This window comes from Anomalospiza imberbis, chromosome 1 (assembly GCF_031753505.1).
Source record: "Anomalospiza imberbis isolate Cuckoo-Finch-1a 21T00152 chromosome 1, ASM3175350v1, whole genome shotgun sequence".
Lineage (NCBI taxonomy): Eukaryota > Metazoa > Chordata > Aves > Passeriformes > Viduidae > Anomalospiza > Anomalospiza imberbis.
In genome coordinates, this window is record NC_089681.1 from 27,409,588 (window position 1) to 27,436,489 (window position 26,902).

Consider the following 26,902-nt stretch of genomic DNA (forward strand, 5'->3'; position numbering starts at 1 on the left):
AGGTATAACCTTACTTTTTAATTCAAACATTTGTAGAAATTTTTCAATTATGCTTTTGTACAATTTAGCACTTGTTTGCTTTGCTGTTAACAAACATCTGGAAGTGACACTGGAATCAGAGAAAAGCCCTGTACAGCCAGACACCCACTTCTGCAGTCAGTCATTCCTTTCACCCTCACCCAACAACTGCTGCTGTTCACTCAGACCCAAAACCTGAAAAGCAGTAGCCACAGAGACTTAAAAGGACAATGTTGAAGCAAATGTACCCTACTTCAACACTACTCTGTTCGTCTACTTTAAAGCAAAAAAAATAAAATAAAATAAAATATCCACCATCCTTCACATTATATCTTTTGGAGCTTTATGAGGTAATTATTCAAAGCTCTCAAAACAAAGCTGTAAGATTCTTCCCATCTAAACCTGCAGTTTTCTTGGTATCTGAATACATTTTCCCTTGTACAATTTAGGAAATGTAACCAGCTTATTTTATTAATAACCTTTCTTTATATATAGTATTATACCATAGTATTACACTATTATATAGTGCTATACCTCATCGTATTCTTGATAGTGTTTGTACACATATTTATTTGATTGTATTAGCTGAACACCACAGAACTTAGCCTCAAGTATTCTCCAAAAAAGGGAAATCTTCAAAGAGGAAAACAGCCAAGCAAGTAACTCGCACTCCACCCAACAAGCAAGGTACTGCAGAGGCTGACTAATTTTTTTGAACACTGTGTTATTGTAGCATATGCAGCTCTTCAGACAGTAATTCAAATATGATTTTATTTTTATCTGATTATTCCTGGATTAGAGATAAAGTATTTAAAATAAGGAATTTAGCAATATTTTAAGACAAAAACCTTTCACATGAAAGGCTGGAAGTTGCCTACATGAACTTATGAGTGAGGAATCTACAAGATATTCTTAAATATCTTGCAGAGCAAGAAAATGTGTGGGAAGATGCGACGTTGCACTCCGCTGGCCGTGGCCCCACGTTGGGCACCACTTGCGATGTTGCGTTCTTTTCCCCGGTCCTGCGCAGCTCCAGAGAGCCTGGAATGACGCTGCTTCTCGGCAGGACTCGGAGATGCCGCTTGGTTCCGGGTGCTTTTGTGTTTGCGCACCGGGGGTGGGCTGGCCGCATTCTGCTGCCGGGCACGAGGGACAAGATGAAGAAGGAAGGAATTGTCCACTCTGTCCGCGTGGTTGGCTGGAGAGTTTTTATTGGCGCGTGGAGCTGCGATGGAGAATCACTGTCGCTCTCCAACGCCGCGTGGACAAAATGGCGGCGAGCAAAGAATGGAGTGGGGTTTTATAGGGGGAGGGTCAAAGGAGGTGCAAGCCCCCCTCCCCCAATGGGGGCAGGCTATGAGAGAGTGACGTGGACTGGGATGGCCAACGGGGACGTGACAGGGACAGACATGGGCTCCAGGGTGAATGGGGTTGCAGGGACGGGGTAACTGACAGGGAAGCCTCAGGAAGGGGCAAGGGGTGGTTGCTGGAATTGATCTGGAGCTGGACACCGCAGGGGGAACAGGGGTGTACAAAGGGATACACAAAACCGGCTGAGTAATACATATCAAAACCCCTAATCTGAACCCAAAACCTGGGATGCAACAGGAAGACATCTATGTTTTTACAAAGACCATCTCTCCCACTAATCAAAAAACCCCAAAACAAACCAAATCCCAAAAAAACCCACATCTGTACTTTAGAACACATTTTAAAAAAACATGTCGGCAACACAAGCATCTTGTGAAAATAATGACCTCATACCTTTGCTCTTGCTCTCTTAATACAAGAAGCTCATGCAGTTGTTTTACCTTCTCCTTCTGTTGTCGGACAGATATTCGAAGTAACTGTACTTCTCTTTCATTTGCTGATGCTTTAAGCTCTGCTTCTTGCACCTGTTTCATCTGTGTTATAAAGACAAGAGCAAGATTTTCTTAAAACTGTAATTTAATCTTCATGTTTTATATTAGAACACAAAGGAACACGTGCTTTCTAAGAGTTTTTTGTTTGGGGTTTTTTGTTTGGGGTTTTTTGTTTGGTTTTTTCTTAATATATGTTAAAAGTTGAAGAAATCTAAGACAAGATGTTTAAAATGAAGTCTTAACTTTCTACAATTCAAAAAGCAACCTTGATAAAGAACAAAGGGCATTTACTTAATTTATAAAGAAATTCAAGGTGTCCTGCAGAAGTGGAAGAAGTGCATTGGCAGAACGATTTCCTCAATTAGAAACTCTTTTATTGTAATACTTGTATTAGTTTCAAACAAAACATTTTTAGATGTATTCAACATTAACTTCATTTTTTTAACACTTCGTTTTGTAAAAATCTTTCTGATTTATACAGTTTAGAGCTGCTCAACAGAGCCGCTTTCTAATGATTTTACAAAAAATGTAGAATCAGTTTAAACACCAGATGGCATACTCCTCTTTTTCCATTCGATGCAAGCTTTTATGAGTAGTTCCATTTTATAGACTTAAGCCTTTTAAATATTAAACTCTTTTCTGATTCAACATGAAGAAAAAAGATATGAAAAAAGTTATAAAAAAGGTTTTGATTACTCATTAAATGGTAATTCAAAATCAGGACACTTCAGAAGGGTAAGTTTTTATGTTCTATGTTAAGCATTTTCACGAATAGTTTAATGAGTAACTTTTAGACACATCACAGTGTATTCCTTTGTTTTGTGGAAGAAGTGAAGCAGTTCTCTCCTAAATTGAAGCACTTAAAAATGTCAAGCAAGAACCCATTTTGATAAGAAGGAAGAACAAGGGAGTAGGGTACACATTTAGATGCATAGCAAACTTACCCATCTTTAATCCCTTCAAGAAGTCATCTAGTAATGCTGACTGAAGGCCTTAAATAGTGCTTGCTATGTGGAGTAACTATAATTTACCACTGAAAGTAACTGCCAGGATGTACAATGAGAAAGCTCTATGAAATATTCTAGAATTTCTTAATCTAATCTTGGAATGGATAAAATAGGCCAAAGGTATATTAAATCTGAACATTGAAAAAGAGGATTTAGTTTCAAAAGCATGATTATTCTCTGAAACATAATTATTAGGGAGTATTTGCTACAGGATCTTAAAGGCAGGAACAAAGACCTTCCCTTAATAAAAACAATGTTACTACCACCAAAAGAGTTGACTTATTTCTACAAACTTAGCGAAGGAAAAATAAAAGCCTCATACATCAGTAAGGTGTTTCCGTTCTTATAGGATAGAAAAAACCACACACACATATGCAAATCCCACTGTCCCATTCTCCAAAACACTAAATTTAGTACTTTTCAAACTGAAAGGCAGATACCTGATCTAAACTGAAGGTCACCTCTAGATTCTGTAATAGCTCCAGGGCATCTACAGCTAAGGAAGAAATGGAAGAGCCACTCATTCAAGTGCCCAAACAGGACCCTAAAGTAGAGGGTGTCTTGGATGGTATTTTGCAGTTTGTCAGGACACTCCCAGATTTTCATTCCTTTCAGGGAACCTAAACAACAGCACTTCCTAGAGCACCACACTATCAGTTCAAAGACTTTTCAGGATGGATGTGTTAAGATTCATTTTCTCTAAGTTCAGTGACACAGGAATAGACTAACATAGGAATATAAACAAACAAAAGGGGTAGATATTGGAGGACACTGAAAATTCAGCAATTAATTTCTCAGAAAGAAATAGTGGCAGTATCTGGTCCAGCATCTTGATCTTATATATTTGTACACTCAACAAAGAGCCTCTGACTACAAAAGCATCATTATCTTCTCCAGCTGTAAAAACAAAACCAAAAAATCCCAAACAAACAAACACAAAACATTAAACAAACTAACCAGAATCTTTAATGTTCTTAGCAATTACTGTTTTGTTCTGGTTGCAATTAAAAGCATATAAATCTTCAGACCAGTGAAACGAACAGAACCACTAGATTTCCAGTAGTAAGATGTGTATTGATTTTAGCAACTTTAAAAACTTGTCTTTGTCACTCTGTGCTTTCAGAAAATATCAGCTCTCAGTGTTAAGTACATAGGACTTGTTTTCCTTTATCTTAAGGCTACCATAAAATTTATATTTATAAAATACATTAATTGACAATTAAAGTGGATAGCCATTATTAACTACTACTATGCAGAAAAAAACCACAGGTTTTATTGTGGAAAACTCAGACTCAATGTTGGAAAAATCTAGCATTTCTTTGTATTCAGGACTATGGTAGCCACCCTGTTGCCATTGCATTATTTACTTATGAAAAATATTTACCTCTGCTGCTCGCTGCTGCAACCTCTGTGTCTCCATCTTGGACAGTGTTTCTTCTAAAGTTCGCATAGCCCTCTGATATTCTGCTTCTTTATTTTTCGCCTGATTTAGCTCATTAGTAAGTCTTTCAGTTTCACCTTTCAACTGTTGAACATCTGCTTGCAGTTTTGCTTTGGCATCCCTCTCTTTCAATATCAATTCATTTAACCTGAGAATAAATGCAAAAAAGTTGTATTATAAACATTTCACTTATAAGTTTCATGCCAAATATAGATTGAGAAAAAGGCAGTAGTAGCTGTTGTAGCAACATATCTTCCTTCTTACCGAGTTTTACTATTTATAGCACTGTCATATTAAACTGTTTAAGGAGACATAAACTATTACTTAAGTCACGTGTAGCATTACTATATGGAGATTCATTTTAAGAAACTTCAGATGGAGATAACCTCACAGATGTATCTTTTAGGAAATGACACTCCAGTATTACTTTGCTTTACAGGAACATCATAAGCCTCTTATAGAAGACAGTATAAATGTAGATGGGTATAAAATAAAGGTCAGAAAAGTGAACCTAAAACAAAAAGGGGAAAAAGGGAAATATTCACAGTTAGTCATGGATGGTAACTCAGGAAGCATGTGGCTTGGTTTTTCCTACAATAAAGTAAATGCGGCTTTGATAAATACAATACAATTAAGAAAAAGACAAACGGAGCAGACATCTCCAAAAATAAGGAGATCTTTTTTAAAAAAGCTGCTGTTCAGAACACACAAGGATGGTGACAACCGGCTCTCTGAAGATGTGCTAGGCCTGCCCTGCACAATACATTGCCTGTGGGCCAACTCTACCCTGCCAGAAACATTTTTGTTCTAATGTGCTGCGCAGAAAAAAACAAAGAACACTCTAGGTGTATGTGGAAAGGGAGACTGGGACACAGAAGTATGATATGGGACAGCTACTAGAGCTTGAACTGAAGGTATAGTTATGATACAGATTGTTTGGAAAGTAATAGCTAGAAATGAAGGAAAGCGGCATACTGATACTGTTCTATGACAAGAACAGGAAGAAAGCTGCAGAAGGGAATTTCATTACGTAATACTGAGAGAAATTCTCGCACTACTTCTTGCTGCCTTATTTTCCAAGTATATTGTTTAAAGCTGTCCTTGTTTCTTAAGCCTACGAAATAAATTATTGGAAACTAAAATCCCATAACAAACTCTTATACTATAGCATTATTTCCCTACCTGTCTCTAGTGAATACAGCCATACTCTGAATATTCTTTTCTTCTTTTGCATTCTTCTGTAGCTCACTGACATGCTCTAACAATTTCTTCTCTGCTTGCTCTGCTTTCCACCTCCTTTCTTTCTCCTGATCCAGTTCTTGAATCAGTGCCTTAGCAAGAATGTGATAAGCATCAACTTACTAGGAAACATTCAAACATAGCCAAAAATGACAAACAATATTTATAACTGTAGAACAAGACTTTTTTGTCTTTCTGGAATTCATGGATGACAGAAGAAAGTGCAAGCAACCAGGCCAAAAACTCCCATAAAAGTGAAGTAAAATAAATCCTCTCCCAGCTGGCACTACAAGAACTCCACTACTTCTGAAAATATTTAAATGCAATTATTTTTGTCACCTCCAGTTTTAGTTTGACTAGGAGACATATGTTTGGCTTCAGATGATGATATATTTAATGTGAAATGATGCAAAACCTACTCGGTATGTTGATTCCTCTATGTGATTTGAATTACATTCTTCTGCTTTTTCCATATTGCTCTGTCTTCCAGTTAATATTTCAGCTTTTCTTCCCACTACTTTAAAATGAGAGTCATTCTGACTGGAGCATGGACACTTCAAGGAACTCTTCTTCTCTTCCCTATAATGCAGAGTTTAAAGAGTAACAGCGGATTCAGACATTTTAAAATGAAAAATATTTACAGTTCAGTGCAGCAACTAAATACTAGAGAGTTCAAAACAATTCAGAAAATAATTTGCAATCAGACCACAGAAACAGCTAAATTCAAATATTCAGCTCTAAAACAATACTTACAACTAGTAGATGCTACCTAAAATCATCTCATGATCACACAGACACAAAATAATTTTAGAAGAGTAGAGTAGCTGTAGAGCTGCAGTGGCTGACTGAACAAATATATTCCAATTTGTATTGTCTTCTACTCATCACTTCTGGTATTTACTATATAAACCAAACAAATCACTATGGCATCCTCAGCTTCATCAAGGATATATATTCTTAACCATTGTTCTGATACCATGAATCTTTTATTTTTTAATTACTCAGTTCCATCTGTGGAGAATTTTTTTGCGACCACAATTTCAGATAAAGATGGAAATACAAGCTGTTAGGATTTTGAAAGTGCTTGTTTTGGAATCTTCAGTTCAATTTCCTTCTCACCTGAAGAAAGAAATGGTTCATATGGAGAAACAACTGAAGGAAGCCTCATTGTGTGTGGAAGCCTCATGAGTAGCTACTCATTTTCAGGGCACTATTAACTGACCTGATTTACTCAACCTACCACTTTCAGTGAAATATTTCAAGTTAAAACTATGTTCATGCTGACATATTCAGTTTAATTCATTTTGGCTTTGTATAGTAAACACTGGGATACCTGTCAGTTATTTTCTTCTTTAGGTGACTTGCATGACCTTTTGTAGATAAGGCAGTTTTACGGTAAGTGGGAATCTTGCTTCTTTTCATGACCTTTCTGTTGTTCTCTTTTCCACTCTCATTTTCACTCTCAGAAGTTAGATCTGTGTCTCTCTTAGCTTTGAGAGCACTTGGAGCAGGTTCCTGTCTTGAACTATCAGATACCTAAGAAGAGATCAAAGTTTTAGATAAAAATTTTACAGTTTCTGATTGGCTAACACTTATTTAGGTGCAATTTTTTAAAAAGTTCACACAAAATAATTTGGACAAAAACTAAACAATTGCTTCCAGTTCTTTACTTTTACAATCCCTTCCCTCCTTGCTGAAATATTTTGTTGTTTTAAAGCTAAAGTAAACCCAGGATGCTTGAGAACATATAGTTGTTTCCTTTTGAAATACCTGAAGTTTGGTAAAATCCTTAGGCAGTTGGTGAAAAATGTAAAACAAACACAGCACTTAAAACCAAAAAAGCCTTGCAAACACCAGTACCAAGCAAACCTGACATACTTATGTTACATATGTTAACAACACAAACTATATTAGTGACAAGCATATCAGACCAAGTTGACCTATTGGTGAAAATAATTTTCACCAACTGTATAATTCAGGCACTTTGGTGCATTTCATGTTTTGCTCTGGTTCAGTTAGTACACTGATGGTTTCAGGATTAAAAAAAAAAAACATAAAAACCATAAAAAGAATTTTCTAATATAACATGATCAGATAGCTCTGCTAGTCCCATACGCTATGATTTTTATTCTGTATGGAATGATTCATGATACAAAGTTCAATCTTCAGTTTTAAAGACTTGTTTTTATTTTATTCCCAGCATCTCAAAATGATTAAGAACATATTAGCACAGTCAGCCCATAATAACACTAGAAATGCTCTAGTCTGGTTCAGCAAATTTTTCATTATCAGCAAGGCACACCTTATCTTACAAACAAAACCTGCTGTGCAATCACAGAAAAAAAAAATCACCTTTTGCAGTATCTGTAAAATCTGTTCTTCTATTTTTTTAATCCTCATCTCACTGTGTATTTTATCAAGCAGGTTCTTCTCGGGTTCAGAAGATGAGACAAGCTCTGTGGAGGAGCTGGTGGCACCTTGCACTGCTATCCTCGTACGCTGCCGAAACTGAGCCAGTGCCTGGTCGATGTGTGGTGTCGCCAGTGGCAAGGGAACATTGTTCTGTCAGATGAAAAGACAACTTTTGTAGCATTAATAAGTTGCATGCAATATAAAAATAGCACATGTTAATTTTAAAACCAGTACACACAAACTATGGCACCTGATCTCGGGTGGAAGGGCACCCAGATGAAACCAAAGAGCCCAAAATGTCTTCTAAACACTGCAAATCTGAACAGTTTTCTTCTGCCAGGTCCACTGATTCACCAGAAATATTTCTTCCATCTAGAGCTGTTAGCTGGGGCAATGACTGAAGAACAGTTTCTCTATAACCTTGAGAAAAAGATAACATTTAAATTGAAATCAACCTTCCAAGAAGATGCCTGATATATTTAAAGTACCTTATCATCCTAAATGATTCATTGCATTTTTAATGTAAGAAAAAAAGTAGTGAGTTATCTACAATTGTCTCACCTTTTCCCACCCAAGGCTTTCAAAAGACATTACAAATTAAATCAACTGGAAAGCTGCCTGCCTAGTCCTGATCTACCCAAGGACTTCCCAGCCACCATCAGCACACTGCAATTGCACAGACAACCTTTTCACATGAGCCTACTGCACCCAAACAGTTGTACCAAGTGGAAGAGCAGAAGAATGTAATGGAAAAGCAAGTTCTGAAAGAGCTTAGACAACTTCATCCTTTGTCAGTGAATGAAACAAGGCATTATGAAACTGTAAAGCACTGAAGTTAGCACTTTTAATTTATTAGAATTTGGGCTGCTGAACACTGCAATTTTGAAAGTACCACCAGAGACATAGATATGGAGAGGTACATAAATACTTATGGAAGAAAACTAGTGGCATTTTCTAAGTTAATGAGATAACTTTAATAATCCTGTTACTGTTTCTGTAGTGCCTGAATGTATTTGTAAAACATGATGAGTGCATTTAAAACCATTACATAAAACATTATTTGGCTTTCCTCAGTAACACCTGATGTTTCTTTTTAACCATACATGCATTACACCTGCATCAATTGTATGCTCATGATATGATTGCTATTTTGTATGGTTGTAATTCCTACTGTCCTACTCTTTGAAATTACCTTTGAACTCTTGCAAAAGCATCAATCCTCCACTTCCACCTTCCTGTAAGAGATTTTCTTCTCTTACATACAAAGAAAATAAAAAAACTACACCAATATAAAATGCTACAATTTAACTTGTTTGAACTTAGAGTGCAACATTTTAATGGCCTGAAAAACCTACCCCCAAACCAGAAGTTCAAATGCAACTGAAAGCGATGTATCCACATGCATTCTCCAACTTGTCTCCAAGCTGACACCAATAGGTGTCAAATACCTGACACCTATTTGGATGACAATGCTAATTACTGCAGAGGACCCTAGAGTCTGCCACTGCTAACCGAAGCAGGGGGAAAAGAAGGAAAAGCTAACTTTTACTGATCTTTCTCTTGCAGTCTCTATCAGTAGCAGACTAGCTACTTCCCATGCCTGCCCTCTGTCTATAAGTTCAATATCGCAATGTACATTCTTTGAGTTCTTCACCTTTCCAGCTTATAAATATTAATATTCCTGTCCTTCCACTAGACCACGTGGCTCAGAGCCCCATCCAACCTGTCCCTGAACACTTCCAGGGATGGGGTATCCACAACCACTCTGGGCAACCTGTTCCAGTGCCTCACTATCCTCACAGTAACGAATTTTTTCCTAATATCTAATCTAAACCTACTCCAGTTTGAAGCTATTCCTCCTTGTCCTGTCAGTACATGCCCTTGGAAAGAGTTTCTCTCCTTTTTTCTTTTATACTCCTCTCAGGTACTGCAAAGACACAATTAGGTCTCCCTGAAGCCTTCTCTCCTCCAGGCTGAACAATCCCAACTCTCTCAGCCTTTCCTCATAGGAGAGGTGCTCCATCCCTCTAATCATGTTGGTGGCCCTCCTCTAGATTCATAAGTGAAAATGTTGAGCCTTATCAAAGTATAAAATTTACAATTTTGAGAATATGCTGTTGGGAAAAAAGGATTTTTTAAATGGAAAATGAATTCATTTTGACAGAATTTAGATTTCTGCAGGCTGGCCAGTTTAGAAATGAATTTGCAAGCTTCAGAAAACGGCTCACAGCTTAAAGGAAATCACTGAGCTAAGGAGCACAAATCACGTACGCAAGATCAGATCCATACCTGCTACGTGACAAACTGGATTGGCTTTTCCGTTTCTTTCCAGCGTGAGGTTTGTCAAACAGCGCAGCCCCTTCGTGCACTGAAGTAAGTGATTAATATTGCTTACACAGTTGCTGTGAAGGTCAATGTGGCTGATCTTATGTCTGGTTCCATGAAGAGATTGAAATCCTGGAAATTTCAGGGAAAAAAGCAAACAACCAGAAAGTAATGTTTTCTGCTACAGTCCTAGACTATGGGTTTTAGAACAAACAGCATCTTGTTGAAAAATATTCAGTAAATAATATATCATACACAGAAGTGACAGAACAACATTTGCTCCATATCCTTGTCTACATGTTAATTACCTATACTATACCACCAAGTACAACACTTATGCTACTTATATGAGCTAACTTTAAAGAAACAGATTAATCTCTGGCTGTTAAAAACATGTAAAAATAAACCTTTTCCTTGAAGTTTCATTTTATAAAACAAGCTCACTAACAAAATTGTTACTAATGTTCTTTTAATTTTCCATTACAAGTTCTCTTGATTTTGCAGCATGAAATTCTAAGAACCACTGACCATTTCAACAGCGATATACAAGAGAACTTACATATCATATGTAAAGTTGCATTTTTGTTCTATAAAAATGAAAGATATAAATATTTTGGAAGTAAGTATGAAATTTACTGTACTACTTTCTGAACAAGCTTGGCCTCACCAAACACAGAAGAACAAATTTCAGTTCAGAAAAATCTTTGGTGTTAAAAACTTTAAAGCTGAGAAGAGCAGCAATTGCCAACTGTATTAGAATTATTCAGTGAATTGGCACTTGAAGTGCTAGAAACTTCTCAAAATACACTTGGTCATTTTTTCAAAATTAAAGTGAGACAGATGCTTTGGATTGCACAGCACATGGCAACATCACTTACCAGAGAGATCATGTATGCGATTATATGACAAGTTCAGCATAGTTAAATTAAAGAGTTTTTCCAGTCCTAAACAAAATAGGGGAAAAATTAGAAACAGTAGTATTTTCAGAGAATGCTTTGCTTTCATCAAATTCAAAGCTTGCAAAGTGAACCTTTAAAGATCATAACTACGAATTATGACATTATTCTATAATCATATTACAAAAATCAGGTTTTCTTTCTAAATTAAGGAATTTTGCTATGTTAAGTCTTACAAAGACTATACATACTCATCTTAAAATTTACTTTATAAAATGGTTAGCATACCAACTCACACTAACTTGGTATAACCTTAATTATAGGCAAACATTCCAGAAGTAAAGCTTAAGACGATTCTTAGAAAACCTTCGTAACTTGGAGAAGGTTTGGAGAAGGAACTAAATGGACAGAAATAAACCCTGCAGACCCTCCACTTTGGTTAGTAGGTTGCAGGACAAGCTCAGGGTGCGCAGCTTAGCCAGGGAATCGAGCCCCTCGATGCGGCGGATCTGGTTTGATGACAGATCCAAGTGCTGTAGATTCCGGAGGTGGTCGAGCCCTTGGATCCTGGCGATGAGGTTACAGTGGGCGTTGAGCGTGTGCAGGTCCGAGCTCAGGGACACATCTCTTAGGCTGCGGAGAGAGTAGCCCACCATCAGCCGGCAGCTCGGCCCTACGCCGCGGCCTCCCCTCTCCCCGGCTCGTCCGTACTCACCTCTTAACGCCCTTATCCATGAGGCTGAGCTCGCCGGGGATCCCCGCCATCCCGCCGGGCCCCCGCGCTGACCGCATCGCGCTTCAATCCTCCCTCGTCTCCCACGGCAGCGCTGCCCGCCTTAGGCCGGGACAAAACCCCTCACGGCCCCGGCTCACGGCCCCGCCGCTGCCGCCGCGCCCCGCTCCCGCCGCGGGCAGGCGCGGCCGCGGGGAGGCGGCGCTGCCGGAGCCCGCGGGCAGCGGGGGAGGGACGGGCCCCGAGCCGCCGCTGCGCTCCTGGCCGCTCCCCCGCCGATGCCTGCCGCTCTCCTGCCGCTTCCTGCCTTGGGCCCAGGAAGGGGCCGGGTTTAGAGACCACGCTGCTTTGCATTCTTTTCGAGGGGACGCGGGGAGGGCTTTGGTGCTTTTTAGAGCTGCCCCGATGTTAAGAGTTTCACGGAATCACAGAACATCCTGAGAGGGAAGGAACACACAGGGATCACCAGCGGCCATCGCCAAGAGTCGCACCGTGTGCCTGAGAGCACTGTGCAACTCTGTGGGGCCTGGAACTGTGACCGCCTTCCTGGGGAGCCTGGTCCCCTGCCCAGCCACCAAGGGATAATGCCAGGGACGTTTTATACGATTAGGCAGCTTTGTCAGAAATAAAAAAAAATTCTTATTAAGATGCTGTTTGGGAGATTCTGTGATTTTTTTTTTTAAACTAGAAACCGTACACTAGGACGATTAGTGAAAAAAGACAGTTGCATCTGCATTTTAAGATTCCATTGAGTGTAACATTTATTTGTTCTAAGATAGTGATCCAAATCCAGCTGTACATGGCACAATACAGAGAGCTGGAAGATTACTGGATATCGAATAATATGTGAGCATTCACAGAGAAGGAGACTCAGAAAATAAAACAAGAAATTACTTATTTTAACCATGTAAAACATATGCCATGATGAATTTCCCAATCATGAATACTAGATAATTAGTATTTATTACGAATTTTAATAATGCATGGTAAATGCATACTTCAATACATAATACAATTTATGAAATTAATAAATGCAATTTAAAGTGTATGCAAGTTTTAGTAAGTAGAGGTGTGCTTCTTGTAGAACTACAATTTTTGTAGGCTGTAAGGTGAAAGTATTTAGTGAGTACTGCAGGGATTTGGAGAAAACGGAAGAATTTTCTTATGATTAGAAGCTGTTCTGGGGCTGTAGATTCTGTCACTGACAATGCCGCAAAGCTTCTGTGTGGTGAAGGAAACCCATTGAGGTAATTGAAACAATTAAAAGAACAGTCTGTGCACATGCCTATTTTAGCCAAAGGTTTCTTACATGATGGCATATTATATAAACTATTTTTCAGATGAATTTATTTTGTATTTGAATGGAAATCCTGCTTTTCAAGACTGGTGTGAACCACTGTGTCTTTCAAGTTGAGCCCTGTAAAAGCATGAGTTTTGTTCACTGCACTGCTGAGCTTTGACCTGCAGGACAAAACTGGTTCTGCAACTTGACTGACAAAAAGTAAGAACTTTGCAGTTACGAGTTTGGGCACTTACACAACCCTTAGTGTCCATGCTGAGCTTCTTTTCAGTTAGTTTTCTTCTTTCTGTCCATTTTTCTCTACATCTTTTAAACAAAATAATTGCATGTTTTGTACAAAAGTCATTTGTTTATGATATCTCCACATCTGATTGAAGAGAAGCTTCTAATGCAAAATATACAACAGATTGATTTGTATGTAGAAAAATCAGCAGCCACACCTTAAAAGACATATGCTACACCGGTGGGAACTTCCATCCTTCCTCTTTCTGTTCCACAGCCCCTGTGCAGAAATGAAAATTATGATACAGCTTCTTTCCCTCACAGCAGTGTCCAGCAATTAATGTCATCGTAGGACGTGCTTGAGTACTAGTCTAACAATGAGTGCTCAGAAAAAAACTGGGAATAAAACTTGTAATTTTCTTTCTAGGGCAGTATTTAATGAGGGGAGTATAAACAAGCTCTAATATACCTAGTGACTGATGATATTTTGGCAAAATATACTGGTGATCATTGGTTATCACTGTCCATTTTCTATATAGATGGTGGAAAAATAGTGCCAAGCTGTTTATCTATTGTCCATGTCAGTGTCAATAATATATGGAAGGTTGATTTCTTTCCTCATGCTGCCACATCCTTCCTCTTTCCCTCGGGTTGATGTAGAAGTCACATTTACTCACCTTTGTGGTTGTCTCTGAAGATGTGCATAAAACAAAGTGAAATCTGTTGATGAAAATCATCTGAGAAATGAGCATTTGCTGTGCATTAATTTTAACGTTGTTTTCTTTAAAAATACCTGCAGACCTTAATAATTTCTGAAGTACATATTAAACCAAGATGTACATGATTTGCCAGTGTTTCTTGAAGTATTTGGTTAATTATCTTCACACAGGAGACATCAAAACCCAAAGTATGCTCTCTTTTCTGAATGATTAAGCCATGCTTCCCATAATATTTCACTAGCAAGTAGGGTTATAACAGACTGCTAACAACAAAGTGAAATCTGCTGTGGAAAAAAAAACAGGAAAAAATGGGAAAAGAAGAAAACAATGACCCCAAAGATGTGCAAAGAAAAGGAAAAGCCAAGATGCAACTCAGAAGAAATATAGGTTATTTTGATGGGGTAAGTTTTATTATAGGATCAATTGTTGGAGCAGGGATCTTTGTGTCTCCCACAGGGGTGTTAAAACATTCCTTACTCAATGTTGGCGTTGCTCTAATGATCTGGACCGCATCTGGGCTGGTTTCTCTGATGGGTGCCCTCTGCTATGCAGAGCTAGGAACCGCTCTGCCCTTTTCCGGAGGAGAATACAGCCATATTAAAAGAGGCCTTGGATCCCTACCCGCCTTCGTGTTTATCTGGACATCAACGTTCACCAAGCCAGCATCAAATGCTGCTCGAGCCCTGCTGTTTGCTGAATATGCCACGCAGCCTTTCTATGGCATTTGTCCTGCACCAGATGTGCTGAAGAAGTGCTTGGCCTTGGCCGTTCTCTGGTCCCTGGGAATTTTGAATGGCCTCAGCGTCAAAATGTCTGCGTGGGTGCAGGCAGTTTTCACTCTGCTGAAGATGATGGCCTTGTCTGTGATTGCTGTCGGTGGCATAGTTCTCCTTGTTACCAGGCAAAAGGAGAGTCTGGCCAGGTTTGAGGACATGTTTGGCTCAGAGATCCCCAACGCCTCACAGGTTGCCGAAGCCTTCTTCCAGGGGCTGTATGCGTACGGCGGCTGGTGGTCCCTCAACTACATGGCAGGTATTCTGCTCCTCTCCATTAGATTTAGTTCTGCAGTTCTCATTCTTGTGTTCCTCAGCCTGTTTTGGGAGAACTTGTCTCTGCTTCAAGACCACAGGGTCCTTCTCATTTTACATGAGTGTTTGTTGGGGCTGGTAGAAGAGCTGTTGTTCCTCTCTAGGGAAAATTCCTGCTTTTTGTGCAGAAACAAGCTGACACTTTCAGGGAAGTACAAGAGAAATCATAATAGTAATTTTAAATCTCAGGCATAAACAGAATTTTTCATACCTTAAAAATTTGCATTTTGTCTTTCTCAGTGTGCGTGTAAGTGTATTTTTAGGAAAGTATTAACTTGTCCATGCCAAACTATGGGTGCATAGCTAATTTCGATTTAAACATCTGTGCCTTAGCTGAGGTTATGGCAGCTGGTTTGAACATGGACAAATTAATTTTGACTTTTGTTAGAATGTAGTAATATTATGGGATATATTTTCCAGGAAAACAGACTTTTGAAGTCTAATAGAAGGTAAAGAGAGGTCTATGGAAGACGGTATAAATTTTTTCATAGAATTTCTACTCAATTTTAACATTCAAAAAGTTTTTGAATATCTATTTGCTTCCCTATTCTGCTGACATGTGGCAGTAATAAATGAACATTTTTTCGTGAAAGCTACAGAGATGATGTTCATAATGTTAGGTATTCACATCACAAGTTAAATCAATAGAGTTTTATAGTATCATCAGATTCATGGAATTACATTGTAAGCAAGTGGATATTGCTGTTATATCTTTAACCATTTGTATCCATTGACCTCTACCATGTAAAATATTAAATAAATGGAATGTGTTAAATGCATACCACAAAGTTCAGTGGTGAGGATAGTGTGAAAATTTGGTTAAAGTTTAAAAACCTGACTGTTGTCTTTATAATCCAGGTACTCCAGCTTTAAAAATAGGCTGCAATTAAAAAAATTATATAAATCAGGAAAGGATGGATTTGAAAACTTAGGAATTCTTTAAAGATAAGCACTTGGCTTTGAAGGCCTGAGAAAATACAAGACTTCTGGTAAAATACTAATTTATTCTGATCAGTTAGCAGTACTAATAAATGCCATACACTGGGCAGCACAGCTGTTTAGACAGATGTAACCTATGAAATAGTTCTGAACCGAACTGAGTTTACTATGCTTCAACAATAACTTCATTTCTGTGAGCTTCAGCTGATGAATCAGGTGCCAGCTGGCTGGAAAGACTGCAATAAGCAACAAAACGAATGGAAAGATAAATTTAAATTGGAAATTTTGGTGATTATCGCCTTCTGAGCTCAAAATTACTAAGTGTATTTTTTATATCTGACATAAATCCCAAATTCTCTGATAGTATCTGAATTCCACTATTGTTGTCCTTTGATTTTGTCTCTATGCACTACAGCCAGCACAGGGATCATGGCTCACGGGTAATGTCCTGAGCAGAAGATAGAAATCAAATGTGAAGGAGGAAGCAGATTTCTGTCTCCTAAAAAGAGTTCAAATAAGCTGCACATTTCACTTTTCACTTATTCCTTCTTATCAGTTATTTGCTGGTAATACTCAGGAAATTGTCTGTAAATGCTGAGGGAAGTGGGAAGTGGTGAGGGAACAAGAGGAAGGAGTGAAAGAAATTAAAAATAACCTTTCTGATTGAGATGAGGGTAATTGAGATTAAGCTTCTGGAAACCAGCTCCATCTTTTGCTGGGACTATGACATGCCCGGGAGTGTGTGACAGTGCCTGAGTTATTCACCTGCAAAATCTGGGGTTTTTTCTTATTTGATAAGAGTAGTTCTAGGCTATCAGGCTTAGCACTAAACCGTTTTCCTCCACCATCTTTGCCCTGGAAAAGATGATAATCATCAAAATCCATCTGGGAATGGCCCCCTTTTAAAGCCACTGCATTATTGCTCTTATGTCTATACCTTCGGTCTTTTCTGTTACTTCTGATATAAGAGCAAAGAGAAAGGTTTTGAGTAGGAATAGGCAAATCTGCTCAATAAGTTTCAGATCACGATTCATGAGGTGACATAAGAATAAATAATGTGACTTAAGAGTTTAATGTTTAAGCTAGTAATTTTCAAGTACAGCTACTTGAAAATTTTCTACCAAATCACTTTTCTAATGTAAGTCAAATATGTGATTAATCAAATCAAAGGGAAATTATCACTCATTTTGTCATTTTGAGAATCAATCAGCTCTTCATTCAGCCCTCCTTCCAAAATAGTTAAAAATAGCTAAGTAAAAAAATATTGTTTAAGTATCTTTGATATTAACCTATTTGAGAACCACTGTAGGACTTCACAGAGAATTTAGCAGCCATGATTAGGGATTGTGGCAGGACTTTGGTATCAGGCTTGTCAAACTCTGCACAGCTTCACTCACTACTGAAAAACACTTGCAGAAGCCACACTGCTTGCTTCATTTGTTGTTTTAAATTGTATTTTTCAGAGGAGATGAAACGCCCCAGCAGAAATATCCCCTTAACTGTGATGACTGCTATTCCTGCAGTAATTGTTTTTTATTTACTAGTGAACATCTCATATCTGACTGTCCTCACACCTAAGGAAATTGTCTCCTCAGGTATGTATTCCATATTTTTTTAATTAAAAAGGACTGACCCTTTGACATATCCATCTGATGTCAATGCCCTGGGTTACTTCTGCTTACCTAACTTCACAGTCCAGAAATTTGTGTTCATTTTCTTTTAACAGAGAAGTCTTCTTTAATTTTACTCTATGACACAAATTTGATGCATGCAGGCAGATTGTTGAAATTGTTTGCTTTGCCCTACGCTGTCTAAAAAGAAATCAGAAGTGTATTAAAACCTGGAAAATAAGGTGAAAGTCAGGTCCCAAGTATAGAGATGATCTTTGTTTTCCTGTAGTTTTAATTCTATCTCCTCCTTCTTTCTCTATCTTATTGAGTCTCAGACTAAAGCCATTACTCTTTAGGAGGTGGACAAGTCAAACATGTTCAGGAGTATAGAAAAGACTATGGACACAAAAATGTAGCCATTTTGGGTGTGTATTATTCATTATAAATACCGTGAGTTCTCAGAAGAGCCTGTACAAAATTCCAGTGTATATAAACCCTGTCTCAGATCCTGTACCAGTAAACTGGCCATGTAAAGCTCCAAAGGGAACAGTATTTCTCCTTGATTGTCCAAGCAGCACATTTTAAATCCCACTGTAATAACACTGAGCTGTCAGACCTTGCCTACAGGCCTGAAAAAAACCATGCCTCATTTGAATGGATCAATAATTTTTTTCTATGAAAAAAGCTCACTAATATAAATGACAACAATGTACCTGTCACTCAGTAACCTCAGATTATCACTCAGCAAGTGTCAGGCTGTCTGCTGGGAGAGATGGATCATTTGTATGCTACAGTGAAGGAGGCAGCAAATACCAGACTATCCATGAATAGCAGCTGCCAGCTGGCATGACCAGCTTCATGCATACCAAGGGAACTGTGTTTATCTATGCCAGCTGAGAAGATAACCTTAAAATTGTAGCACTTTTTCAAATATTTCTTATTCCTTTGATAGTTTTTTTTTGTTTGTTTTGTTTTGGTTTTTTTTTGAGGTGGGAGGCACTGTTTTCCCCATCTCTAATAATGTGCTATTCTGCACAGGACACCGCAAGACCTATGTTCCTTATGACATTTGGTTATAGACCCACTAAATATTGTCCTCATAACAATATCATCTATAGCTAATTTTCAAGCAATATTGAATATCTCTTGTTTAGAAACAATCTTTCACATTTCCCAGTTCCACCCAAAGCAAAATCTCATTAATAGCACATTTGTTGACTCTGAACGTAGATGTGCTCCTGTTGGCAGTTTCCTGTAACAGCAGATTGTGTCACCATCATGGTCACGCCAGGGACCAAGGAGTTAATTTTCTTTCTTGCCCAGCTGTGTGTGTTGTGTTTCAGGACATGAGATGTGGCCTGCTGGGCAGTCTATGAATGTGGTATTGGCCCCAGTAGGTTTCCTTGGCTTGCTCTGGCAGGCAGCACTCCTTCTTGCTGTCATCCTCCCAGGAAATGTTTAGCTCCTGCATGAAATACCCTTAGGATTGGATTAGTGTTTGACTACTGCAACGAAAAAGCAGGCATTGCTGGTAAATAATAGGTGTTTCTTGTATTTTAAGTTTTGTTCCTGTTGAGTCTGTCAGTTATTCAGAACAAGGTACTTGTACTACACTGATTCTTTGCTTTCTTGCAGTTGCTGTGGCAGTCACTTGGGCTGATCGAGTGATCCCCTCTGTTGCCTGGATCATACCTCTCTCTGTTGCTGTCTCAATATTTGGTGCCCTCAACTGCAGCACGTTCACACTTGGTCGATTAAGCTATGCTGGAAGTCAGTCAGGACATTTACCTCTTTTAATATCCATGCTTAATGTCCACTCCTATACACCAGCACCAGCCATGATTTTTTCAACCACCATTGCATCCATTTTTATTATCCCCTCTGACCTTATTATGTTAACAAATTACTTTGGATTTTCTGCCTGGCTTATGATTGGATTGACTTGTGCAAGCCTGATTGTACTTCGATATCGGGAACCTCATCTACACCGACCATACAAAGTAAATTGATATAAGTTAAAAATATTTTTATGTTTTTTTTTTTTTCTTGAGTCCTGGGTAGCATGCAAAAGTTATAGAAGAAGTGCAAATCCAAAGTGGATAGTCACAAAAATACAAATAATAATTTCAATGCTTAGAGCCTTACTTGAAAATTTTGCTTCACTATAAAAAGAAGAGAAACAATCAGATCTCTGCCCCAGAGAACTTGAAATCATGAGATGGTTCTTTGCAGAATGGGGGAGATGTGCAAACAATATGGAACCATACCATTGTGGAGCAGTAACAAGAACAGTATAGGACCCACTGCCATTCAGTTCATCAGACTTTGTTCTGCTCTCATCTTCCCTGACAAAATCACGGGCATTAAGGATAGGTTGAATTTCCTCTTACTCCAGCAGTCAGAAAGCTGGGTTAGAAGTGTATGTTTACTGTGAAGGTTTCTAGTCACCCAGCCCAGAGTGTCTAATAGGAACCCACAATATCATATGTGAACAAATGGATTGCCAGTACTGCCTGTCTCTCCCCCTTGACAAAGGAAGGAGCCTAAACAAATATTTTTAAAAAGATTCCTCTCTTATAGGCAATTTGAATCAGATGACTCTTGTCCTGAGTGAATTTATAGCAGCATGAGAAATGGTACTCTACTGTGGCAAAGAACATATTGTTACTCTAATGAACAAGGCAAAAAAAAATCACAGTGGGTTAATTTATTTCCTAAACCACTTTTTTTCTTTCTCTTACAGGTGTTTTTACCAGTTCCATTTATGATGGTGGCCATGTCTTTCTTCCTAGTTCTAGCTCCCATAGTCTGGTCTCCAAACATGCAATATGTTTATGCTTTCCTGTTTATGCTTGGAAGTCTTATTATTTATCTGCCTTTTATACATTTTAAATTGCATTTTGCATTTCTTGATAAAATTACTTGCCACTTACAGCTCCTTTTAGAAGTCTGCCCTGCTGATGGACCTGCTGAAGGCAAATGTGAATAATGGCAGATATTTAATCTCAGTACAACTAAGAGCCAACAAGGGATTTTGTTTAACTGACACTGTAAACAGTACAATTTAGATGTTGGTGTGATATATAGGCGTGTATGCATGCATATACATATATAGATGTATACACATATAATGCAGACATGCACATATATGTATGTATAGGCACAGAATCACAGAATCAATTAGGTTAGAAAAGGCCTTTGAGGCAATCAGGTCCAACCTATGACCAAACACCTCCTCATCAACTAAATCATGGCGTTATTATAATAAGTTAATATGTATATATGTTTGGTTTTGTTTGTATAAATACATAAATATATATGTATACTAATTTAATAGGTGCAATGGTTCTCTCTTAAACTTGCAAAATCTGTAAAATGCTTTCTCCTGCTCCTGAAAACACAGTTAAAATTTCCATAAAGTCTTGCAATAATAGAAATAAGACTCAACCACAGTGCAAATAATTATCAATATTATCATACAGTAAGTGAATAAATACATAATAGCATCCTTATAAAAATACACTTACACTTTGAACTAAATTATCTGGATTATTCTTAGTTTGCAGTAGCTCACTGATCAGAACTTCTGGTTTTAAAGGCTTTATATTTTTTTCATCTGCTACTGTTTTGGAATTAATTTATTTTTAATAAAAGCCTTTGAAGAATATCATAAAGTTGACTGAGATCTTTTTAAATAGCAAGAATTTTGGACATGGTGCATCTTAGCTATTTTAGAACAACGCATACAAATTCAAGGTGAAATCTTAAAATGCATCAAGTAAGACAATAAGAAGTATTTATCCTTTTCATCACAGAAATAAAAGCTAAAGATATGTGGATTCCTTTTCCAAATCATTTACATCTTAGTATTAATATTACTTTATTCCTTGCTTTCTTTCTGGTGTTATTGAGAAGTAAGAGCTTTTTTAGGCCTCCTCCTCTCCATTTTTATTTTGTTTATGAAAGCAAGATAAATTAATTATTTTTTCTTCTGATAATTGGGCCATATAAAGTTCACAGAATATTTATTATTAAAAATAAATTAAAAGTACATAAAGCCATCATATCTGTAGGTGATTATTAATATATGCTGCTATTTTTATAATTACAATAGAATTACAAATATAAAGTGATATTCTAAATCTGGCAGTGAAAGATCAGCAACACAACCAGCAGATGGCCCCAGCCGAACATCACTCTTACACCGTCATCTGATGGATATTGTATTTGTGAAACTGTCTTACAGGGTAATACTGAGTATTATAACACACAGTAACATATAACACAGTAGAATGAAAAAAAATCTTGCTACTAGTATTCACATCAGTGAATACTTGATTCACTGATGTATAACAATTTTAGATATCGGAATGATAGATAACGAATTCTTCACAGCTACCCAAAGTTTGAGGGTGGCCATCAATAAAAGGTTTAAGAGGATTTGACTTTGTACAGGAATGAGTTCCCAAATCAAAGCAAATATATATATAGCAAGTGGCTTTTCTCAAGGTGATAATGCACACAGAATGAAAATTTGAAGAAAAAATTACACCTTTTAACAAGCTGTATGAAGAGAAGTTCATACAAGTGAGGACTGCAGTGTACACAGCTGAGCTGCAGACTGGATCCTGCTGAATGCGAGAAAGGAATCAGTGTTTAATTTCACTTAATAGTGCTATTGGAAAAACATTTATTTTGCTGATTAAATTCAAAATATCATGAGACTTGTCAATGTAGAGGAATTACATTTTAAGAACTGAATTGTAAATGGAAGAAATTATTTTACTGTGACCAAAGCATCCATCAGTGATTTGTAAATACAGGTGTGGCAGTGCAACAGATTATCAACTGTACTTTCAAGTAATGTATTTAAATCTATATGTGAAAGAAAAGTGAAGGTTGTGAGGAAAAAAAGTTTATGTAACAATGTTACATAAAAAAAAAAGTTTATGTAACAATAATGCTGTGTTGTAGACTAGGTAATTAGGAAAAGCAAGCATCAGGGGCAAGTTGCTCAACTGGGTGTGTTATTTCCATGTAATTTCTTGTCAGTGTGTCAACTATCTATTTAATTCCCTAATGAGTTGGATACCTACTGATAACATATGTCATGGTATGTTTGAATAATTGGAGCATGTATTTGTTAATGATAGAAACTTCAAATATAGAGGTTTACAGTTCCAACCAATCAGGGAACTCAAAAGTCCCAATGAAATGTAATATGAAATAAGTTGCATTTATGTATCTTTCCAGAATGTGAAGTAGATAGTTTTTATTTCAACAAAAAACCTAGGAAATGGCACATAAACGTACAAGATGAGAAGATTTAGAATAGGTCAGAATTAAAAATGTCCATGCAAGCTTAAGCCCCTCTGCAAAGACACCTTTCAATGGCCTTGCATTATCAAATCATAAACTCTTCTTTCTATATACCCTTACCTCATTTGTTGGAATGAATGGATGGTGCCAAAAAATTCACTATCATTTTCTCCCCATTTCAACGTGTGATCATGCATTTTGTTTATCACTCTCTGCTCAAATGCTGCTCTTGATAGACATTGTTGATATCTTACAGACTTTTCTATGGTGTTCCTCATGACAGCACCTAGGCACTTCACAAACAATCACTAATTTTTCTTGACTATCATGAGCTGTGTCAGTGATATCATCGTTTTTTGCTGAAAGTAAGTTAAGCTGATGTGTATGTTGCACAAGAAATCGAGAAATCGGTTTTGTGATGTTCCCTGAGATACTTAAATTCACATCAAATACCTGGATGGAGATTTATGGACATTCAAGACCAAGTATGGATGTTTATCTTAGAAGCAGGGCAAAGAGCCAGGGAATTGGTGAACATACACTATTCAGACACTATATACAGATTTCCATTTCCTTTCATTCCAGTTTTTAGATGGAAACGAAATATGACCAAAATTGCTCACTAACTTTGGATGCCTAAGACCGGGTACCTTGGAGCTGATTTTTCGTGGTAATTAGTAAGTTCAGACTGCCTATAATCCCCTGGAACTAAGTTCCAAGAGTACAAAAGGGAAAATAGGACAAATTATCACAGTCACTTTGGTTTAGATGAATAGCTGGTATCCTTTAGCTCAGCTTCTGACTAACTGTGGGTAGCTGCAATTCTTTTAAGACCTACAGTCTACTAAATGTTAAGTTACAACTATGAGATTTTAAAATTCCACAAGTCAAGCATGAAGATTTAAAGTTTGGTGTAGAAAATGGGGAAAACAGAATTAATTGCAATTTTGAAAAATTATTATTTATATTATTCCAGTATGGCCATGGAATTTTATAGAAAAAGAGCAATGTGTATTCTTTTAGGCAATAGTCAAATTCCTAAATCCAGCAACTGTTCTGCAAGTGCTACATCATTCATTACATCAAATTCCTCCTCTTCTACAGCAAATGAGGGATTGGCTGCCTCACATTTAGCATTTTCTTCAACACAAATGTTGACTTATTCCCAGATCCGAGAGAAACAGGATATTCTGAAAAATAATGCTGTCATTAAATGACTCCCGTTGGAAAGGGACTCACACAGCTGAGCTGAATTAGCATTAAAAAAGCAATCCCAGATATGGTATTGCCCATCCCCTAAATATGAGTCATTGATGTTCTCTTAATGCAGACTTTCTTTTGCCTGAGTGTTTTAGAATGCTAAATCACAAAAAAAGAAAATATACTATTAAATTTATAAAGATTTCTTATTGTTGCTGGATCATTCCACATCTCCAAGCAGTAAGCATAAAGGAATAGAATTCAAATTTATAACTCATGTTAGCTACTCTGGCCAAGAGCAATTCAATATTTTAATATTATAGCTTGTTTCAGTTGGTCTCAGCTGCTTTTCTACTTGAATATATCTCAGAAAATACTATATGGAAGTGCAACTTTTATTACTAGACTGTATCAGACATTTATTTACATTTTTAATTTTTTTTTGTCTTTGACTTCATAATTCTTTTATGCTTATGCATACTTGCATATTTCAGAACTTCAGCCTTACAAGTAGTAAAGATAGAATGTGGATAATTTTTTATCCATACTGTAATGACTGGTCCATTTTGACATGTAATCTCCTTATCTGTTTTTTAGGTTTCTAACACAATATTTGTATGTATGTCTGCATTGCCTTTTTTTTTTGTCCTTTATCTCCTTAAAAAGACAATGTAAAATACAGAATTATTATCAGTATTATTTTAAAAATTACTTGCAATTATACATCATGCTAATTCCATATGTACTGACTGCTTTACAAAAAAAATTGTTCTGAGGCAAACCCCAGAAATTGTACAAAGAAAAAACAAAAACTCCAGCAATTATTTGTTTTAATTCCCTTTTCATAGTTAGTGTTAACTGTGATTCCAATAAAAAGATGATCAGCTAATAATGAACAGCTGTACATGGCTTTTTGTGCTTTGATGTGGTGACATTTGGTTGGCACCTCTGGATTAGTAGGGGAGGATGTACGAGGAGCTTCCATGAGTTGTTCAGTCGTCCTGACTTCTGCTCTTATGTTTGCTGCATACACTGTGGATATTGTAAGGTTCCCTACATCTCAGTTTCCACATATGCCAAACCAGAAACAACTGTGTTTTAACAACTAAAAGGTCAAAGAGCATTCACTTGTGGTGTTCTCCTCTGTATCACAGTTAGAAGTTATTCTTGTCATTGTCCTCTATAATTTATTTCAAGTGATGAGGGATCCTGGGCATTACCATTGTTACTGGTTTAATTTGGAGGGATAAGAGCTGTATCTGCTTCAGGAACTATTTTTACTTTGGAACATGAAATGAAACATTTTTAAATTAGCAGGTTTGGATGAGCTGTATCCTACAGGTTTAGAGGCACTGTTGAAGAGTTGGACTGTTAATGTTAATTTTCAGTAACTCTTGCTACATGGGAAATTTCAGTACTGCAAAGGAAAGGTAGCATGCCAATATTTAAACAGAATAAAAGAAATGAACCAGGAAATTATAGACTTGTCAGTGTCACATAATTCCTTGGAAAAAGTAATGGAACAGATAACACAAAAATGAACTAATAATGAATTAAAAGTGAGTAGGAGAATTAATTCCAGTTCATTTGTATTTATGGAAAATAATCCTATTAAACCAGTTTCACGTTATACTTTCTGTAGTATGGGTTGGGATAAAAGCTGAAGAAAAGGTGATTTTGAGGTCCACCAAACCTGCAGACTTGACAAAGTAGTTACACTACTACAAATCAATGTTTTGTTTGGCAAATTAAAAATGACTAGGGTTTTTCATCATCTTGCAAAGCTGCTTAAATGACCCCTATTAGCAAGGCTTTATGCATAATATTGTCTAGGGATTTTCTCTTCTTTTGACAACAGGAAAAGGTATTGTTCCTGGCAGCAAGAGATAAATGTGTTTAGGCTGAGACTTTCCTATGTGCCACCACATATACAGTGGGTCTTTAGTGTGAGGGTGGTGAAGCACTGGAACAGGCTGCCCAGAGATGTTGTGGATGCCCTGTTGTAGGCCAGCTTGGATGGGCCACTTGGTCTAGTGAAAGGGGTCCCTGCTCATGGCAGAGGGGTTGGATTCAAATGATCTTTTAAGGTTCCCACCTACCCAAACCGTTCCATGATTCTGTAATTGCGAAGTTCTAGGCTGCAAATGGGACTTTCTGTAGTAGACCGCACCAGGACCGGGCGTGGCCAAGGCTGGAACTTTGCAGAGCAGCTGTTGCTGTTGCTCAGCAACCTCACAGCCTTTCTGTAAACATTCCGCTGCAGTTGGCACATAGGGTCCCTCTAACTCTGCCTGCATGGGTATGTCCTGTCATTATAAAGTGCTAGCTTACATAAAGTGTCGGCCTTTGTACTTTGCAGCCATGCTCTTGAACCTGAGGGTTTTTTTGGCAACAGGTTCTTGAGGTTGTTTAAGACTTCAGAGCATGTTCAGAAGGATGTATTTCCTTCTGAAAACACAGGTGTTTCATGTGTAAAGAATTTGGGCACAGCTAATGTTTAAATTGGCTACTGGTGTCCTCATTTTGGGATTGCCTGTTGCAGAGAGATCATCACACCTGAGCTTCTGTTATG

General features: G+C 37.5%; 2 protein-coding genes and 1 long non-coding RNA gene across 6 annotated transcripts in view; 1 reads left to right on the top strand and 2 right to left on the bottom strand.

The window, feature by feature from the left end:
• LRRCC1 (leucine rich repeat and coiled-coil centrosomal protein 1) overlaps positions 1–12,060 on the bottom strand; it is a 19,683-nt gene extending 7,623 nt beyond the window's left edge. For 2 of the 3 annotated variants that reach the window (XM_068185721.1, XM_068185715.1), the window contains exons 1-11: positions 11,916–12,060; positions 11,628–11,833; positions 11,183–11,248; positions 10,269–10,436; positions 8,230–8,399; positions 7,920–8,129; positions 6,901–7,103; positions 5,987–6,146; positions 5,511–5,659; positions 4,272–4,476; positions 1,783–1,922 (exon numbers count right to left, since the gene is read on the bottom strand). In XM_068185721.1, the coding sequence (XP_068041822.1) occupies positions 1,783–1,922; positions 4,272–4,476; positions 5,511–5,659; positions 5,987–6,146; positions 6,901–7,103; positions 7,920–8,129; positions 8,230–8,399; positions 10,269–10,436; positions 11,183–11,248; positions 11,628–11,833; positions 11,916–11,992 (1,754 nt within the window). In that variant the 5' untranslated portion in view covers positions 11,993–12,060. Of the gene's footprint in view, positions 1–1,782; positions 1,923–4,271; positions 4,477–5,510; positions 5,660–5,986; positions 6,147–6,900; positions 7,104–7,919; positions 8,130–8,229; positions 8,400–9,334; positions 9,448–10,268; positions 10,437–11,182; positions 11,249–11,627; positions 11,834–11,915 lie in introns of those variants that run through there. The other variant, XM_068185730.1, reaches the window with a different exon arrangement.
• A 1,899-nt stretch (positions 12,061–13,959) lies between these two features.
• On the top strand, positions 13,960–22,040 carry SLC7A13 (solute carrier family 7 member 13). Its single transcript, XM_068185694.1, has 4 exons — positions 13,960–15,206; positions 17,665–17,796; positions 19,447–19,811; positions 20,555–22,040. Exons 1-4 carry the CDS (start codon positions 14,483–14,485, stop codon positions 20,798–20,800), a joined length of 1,467 nt encoding a protein of 488 aa, XP_068041795.1. The 5' UTR covers positions 13,960–14,482; the 3' UTR covers positions 20,801–22,040.
• On the bottom strand, positions 20,504–26,485 carry LOC137471395 (uncharacterized). Of its 2 annotated transcripts, none has more exons than XR_010997567.1 (3): positions 26,430–26,485; positions 23,251–23,583; positions 20,504–20,780 (listed from the first exon to the last, which is right to left on the bottom strand). It is a non-coding gene; the product is annotated as an uncharacterized lncRNA (long non-coding RNA). The 2 variants fall into 2 exon arrangements; XR_010997569.1 differs by lacking the exon at positions 26,430–26,485 and adding an exon at positions 23,671–25,302.
• Positions 26,486–26,902: the final 417 nt, after the last annotated feature.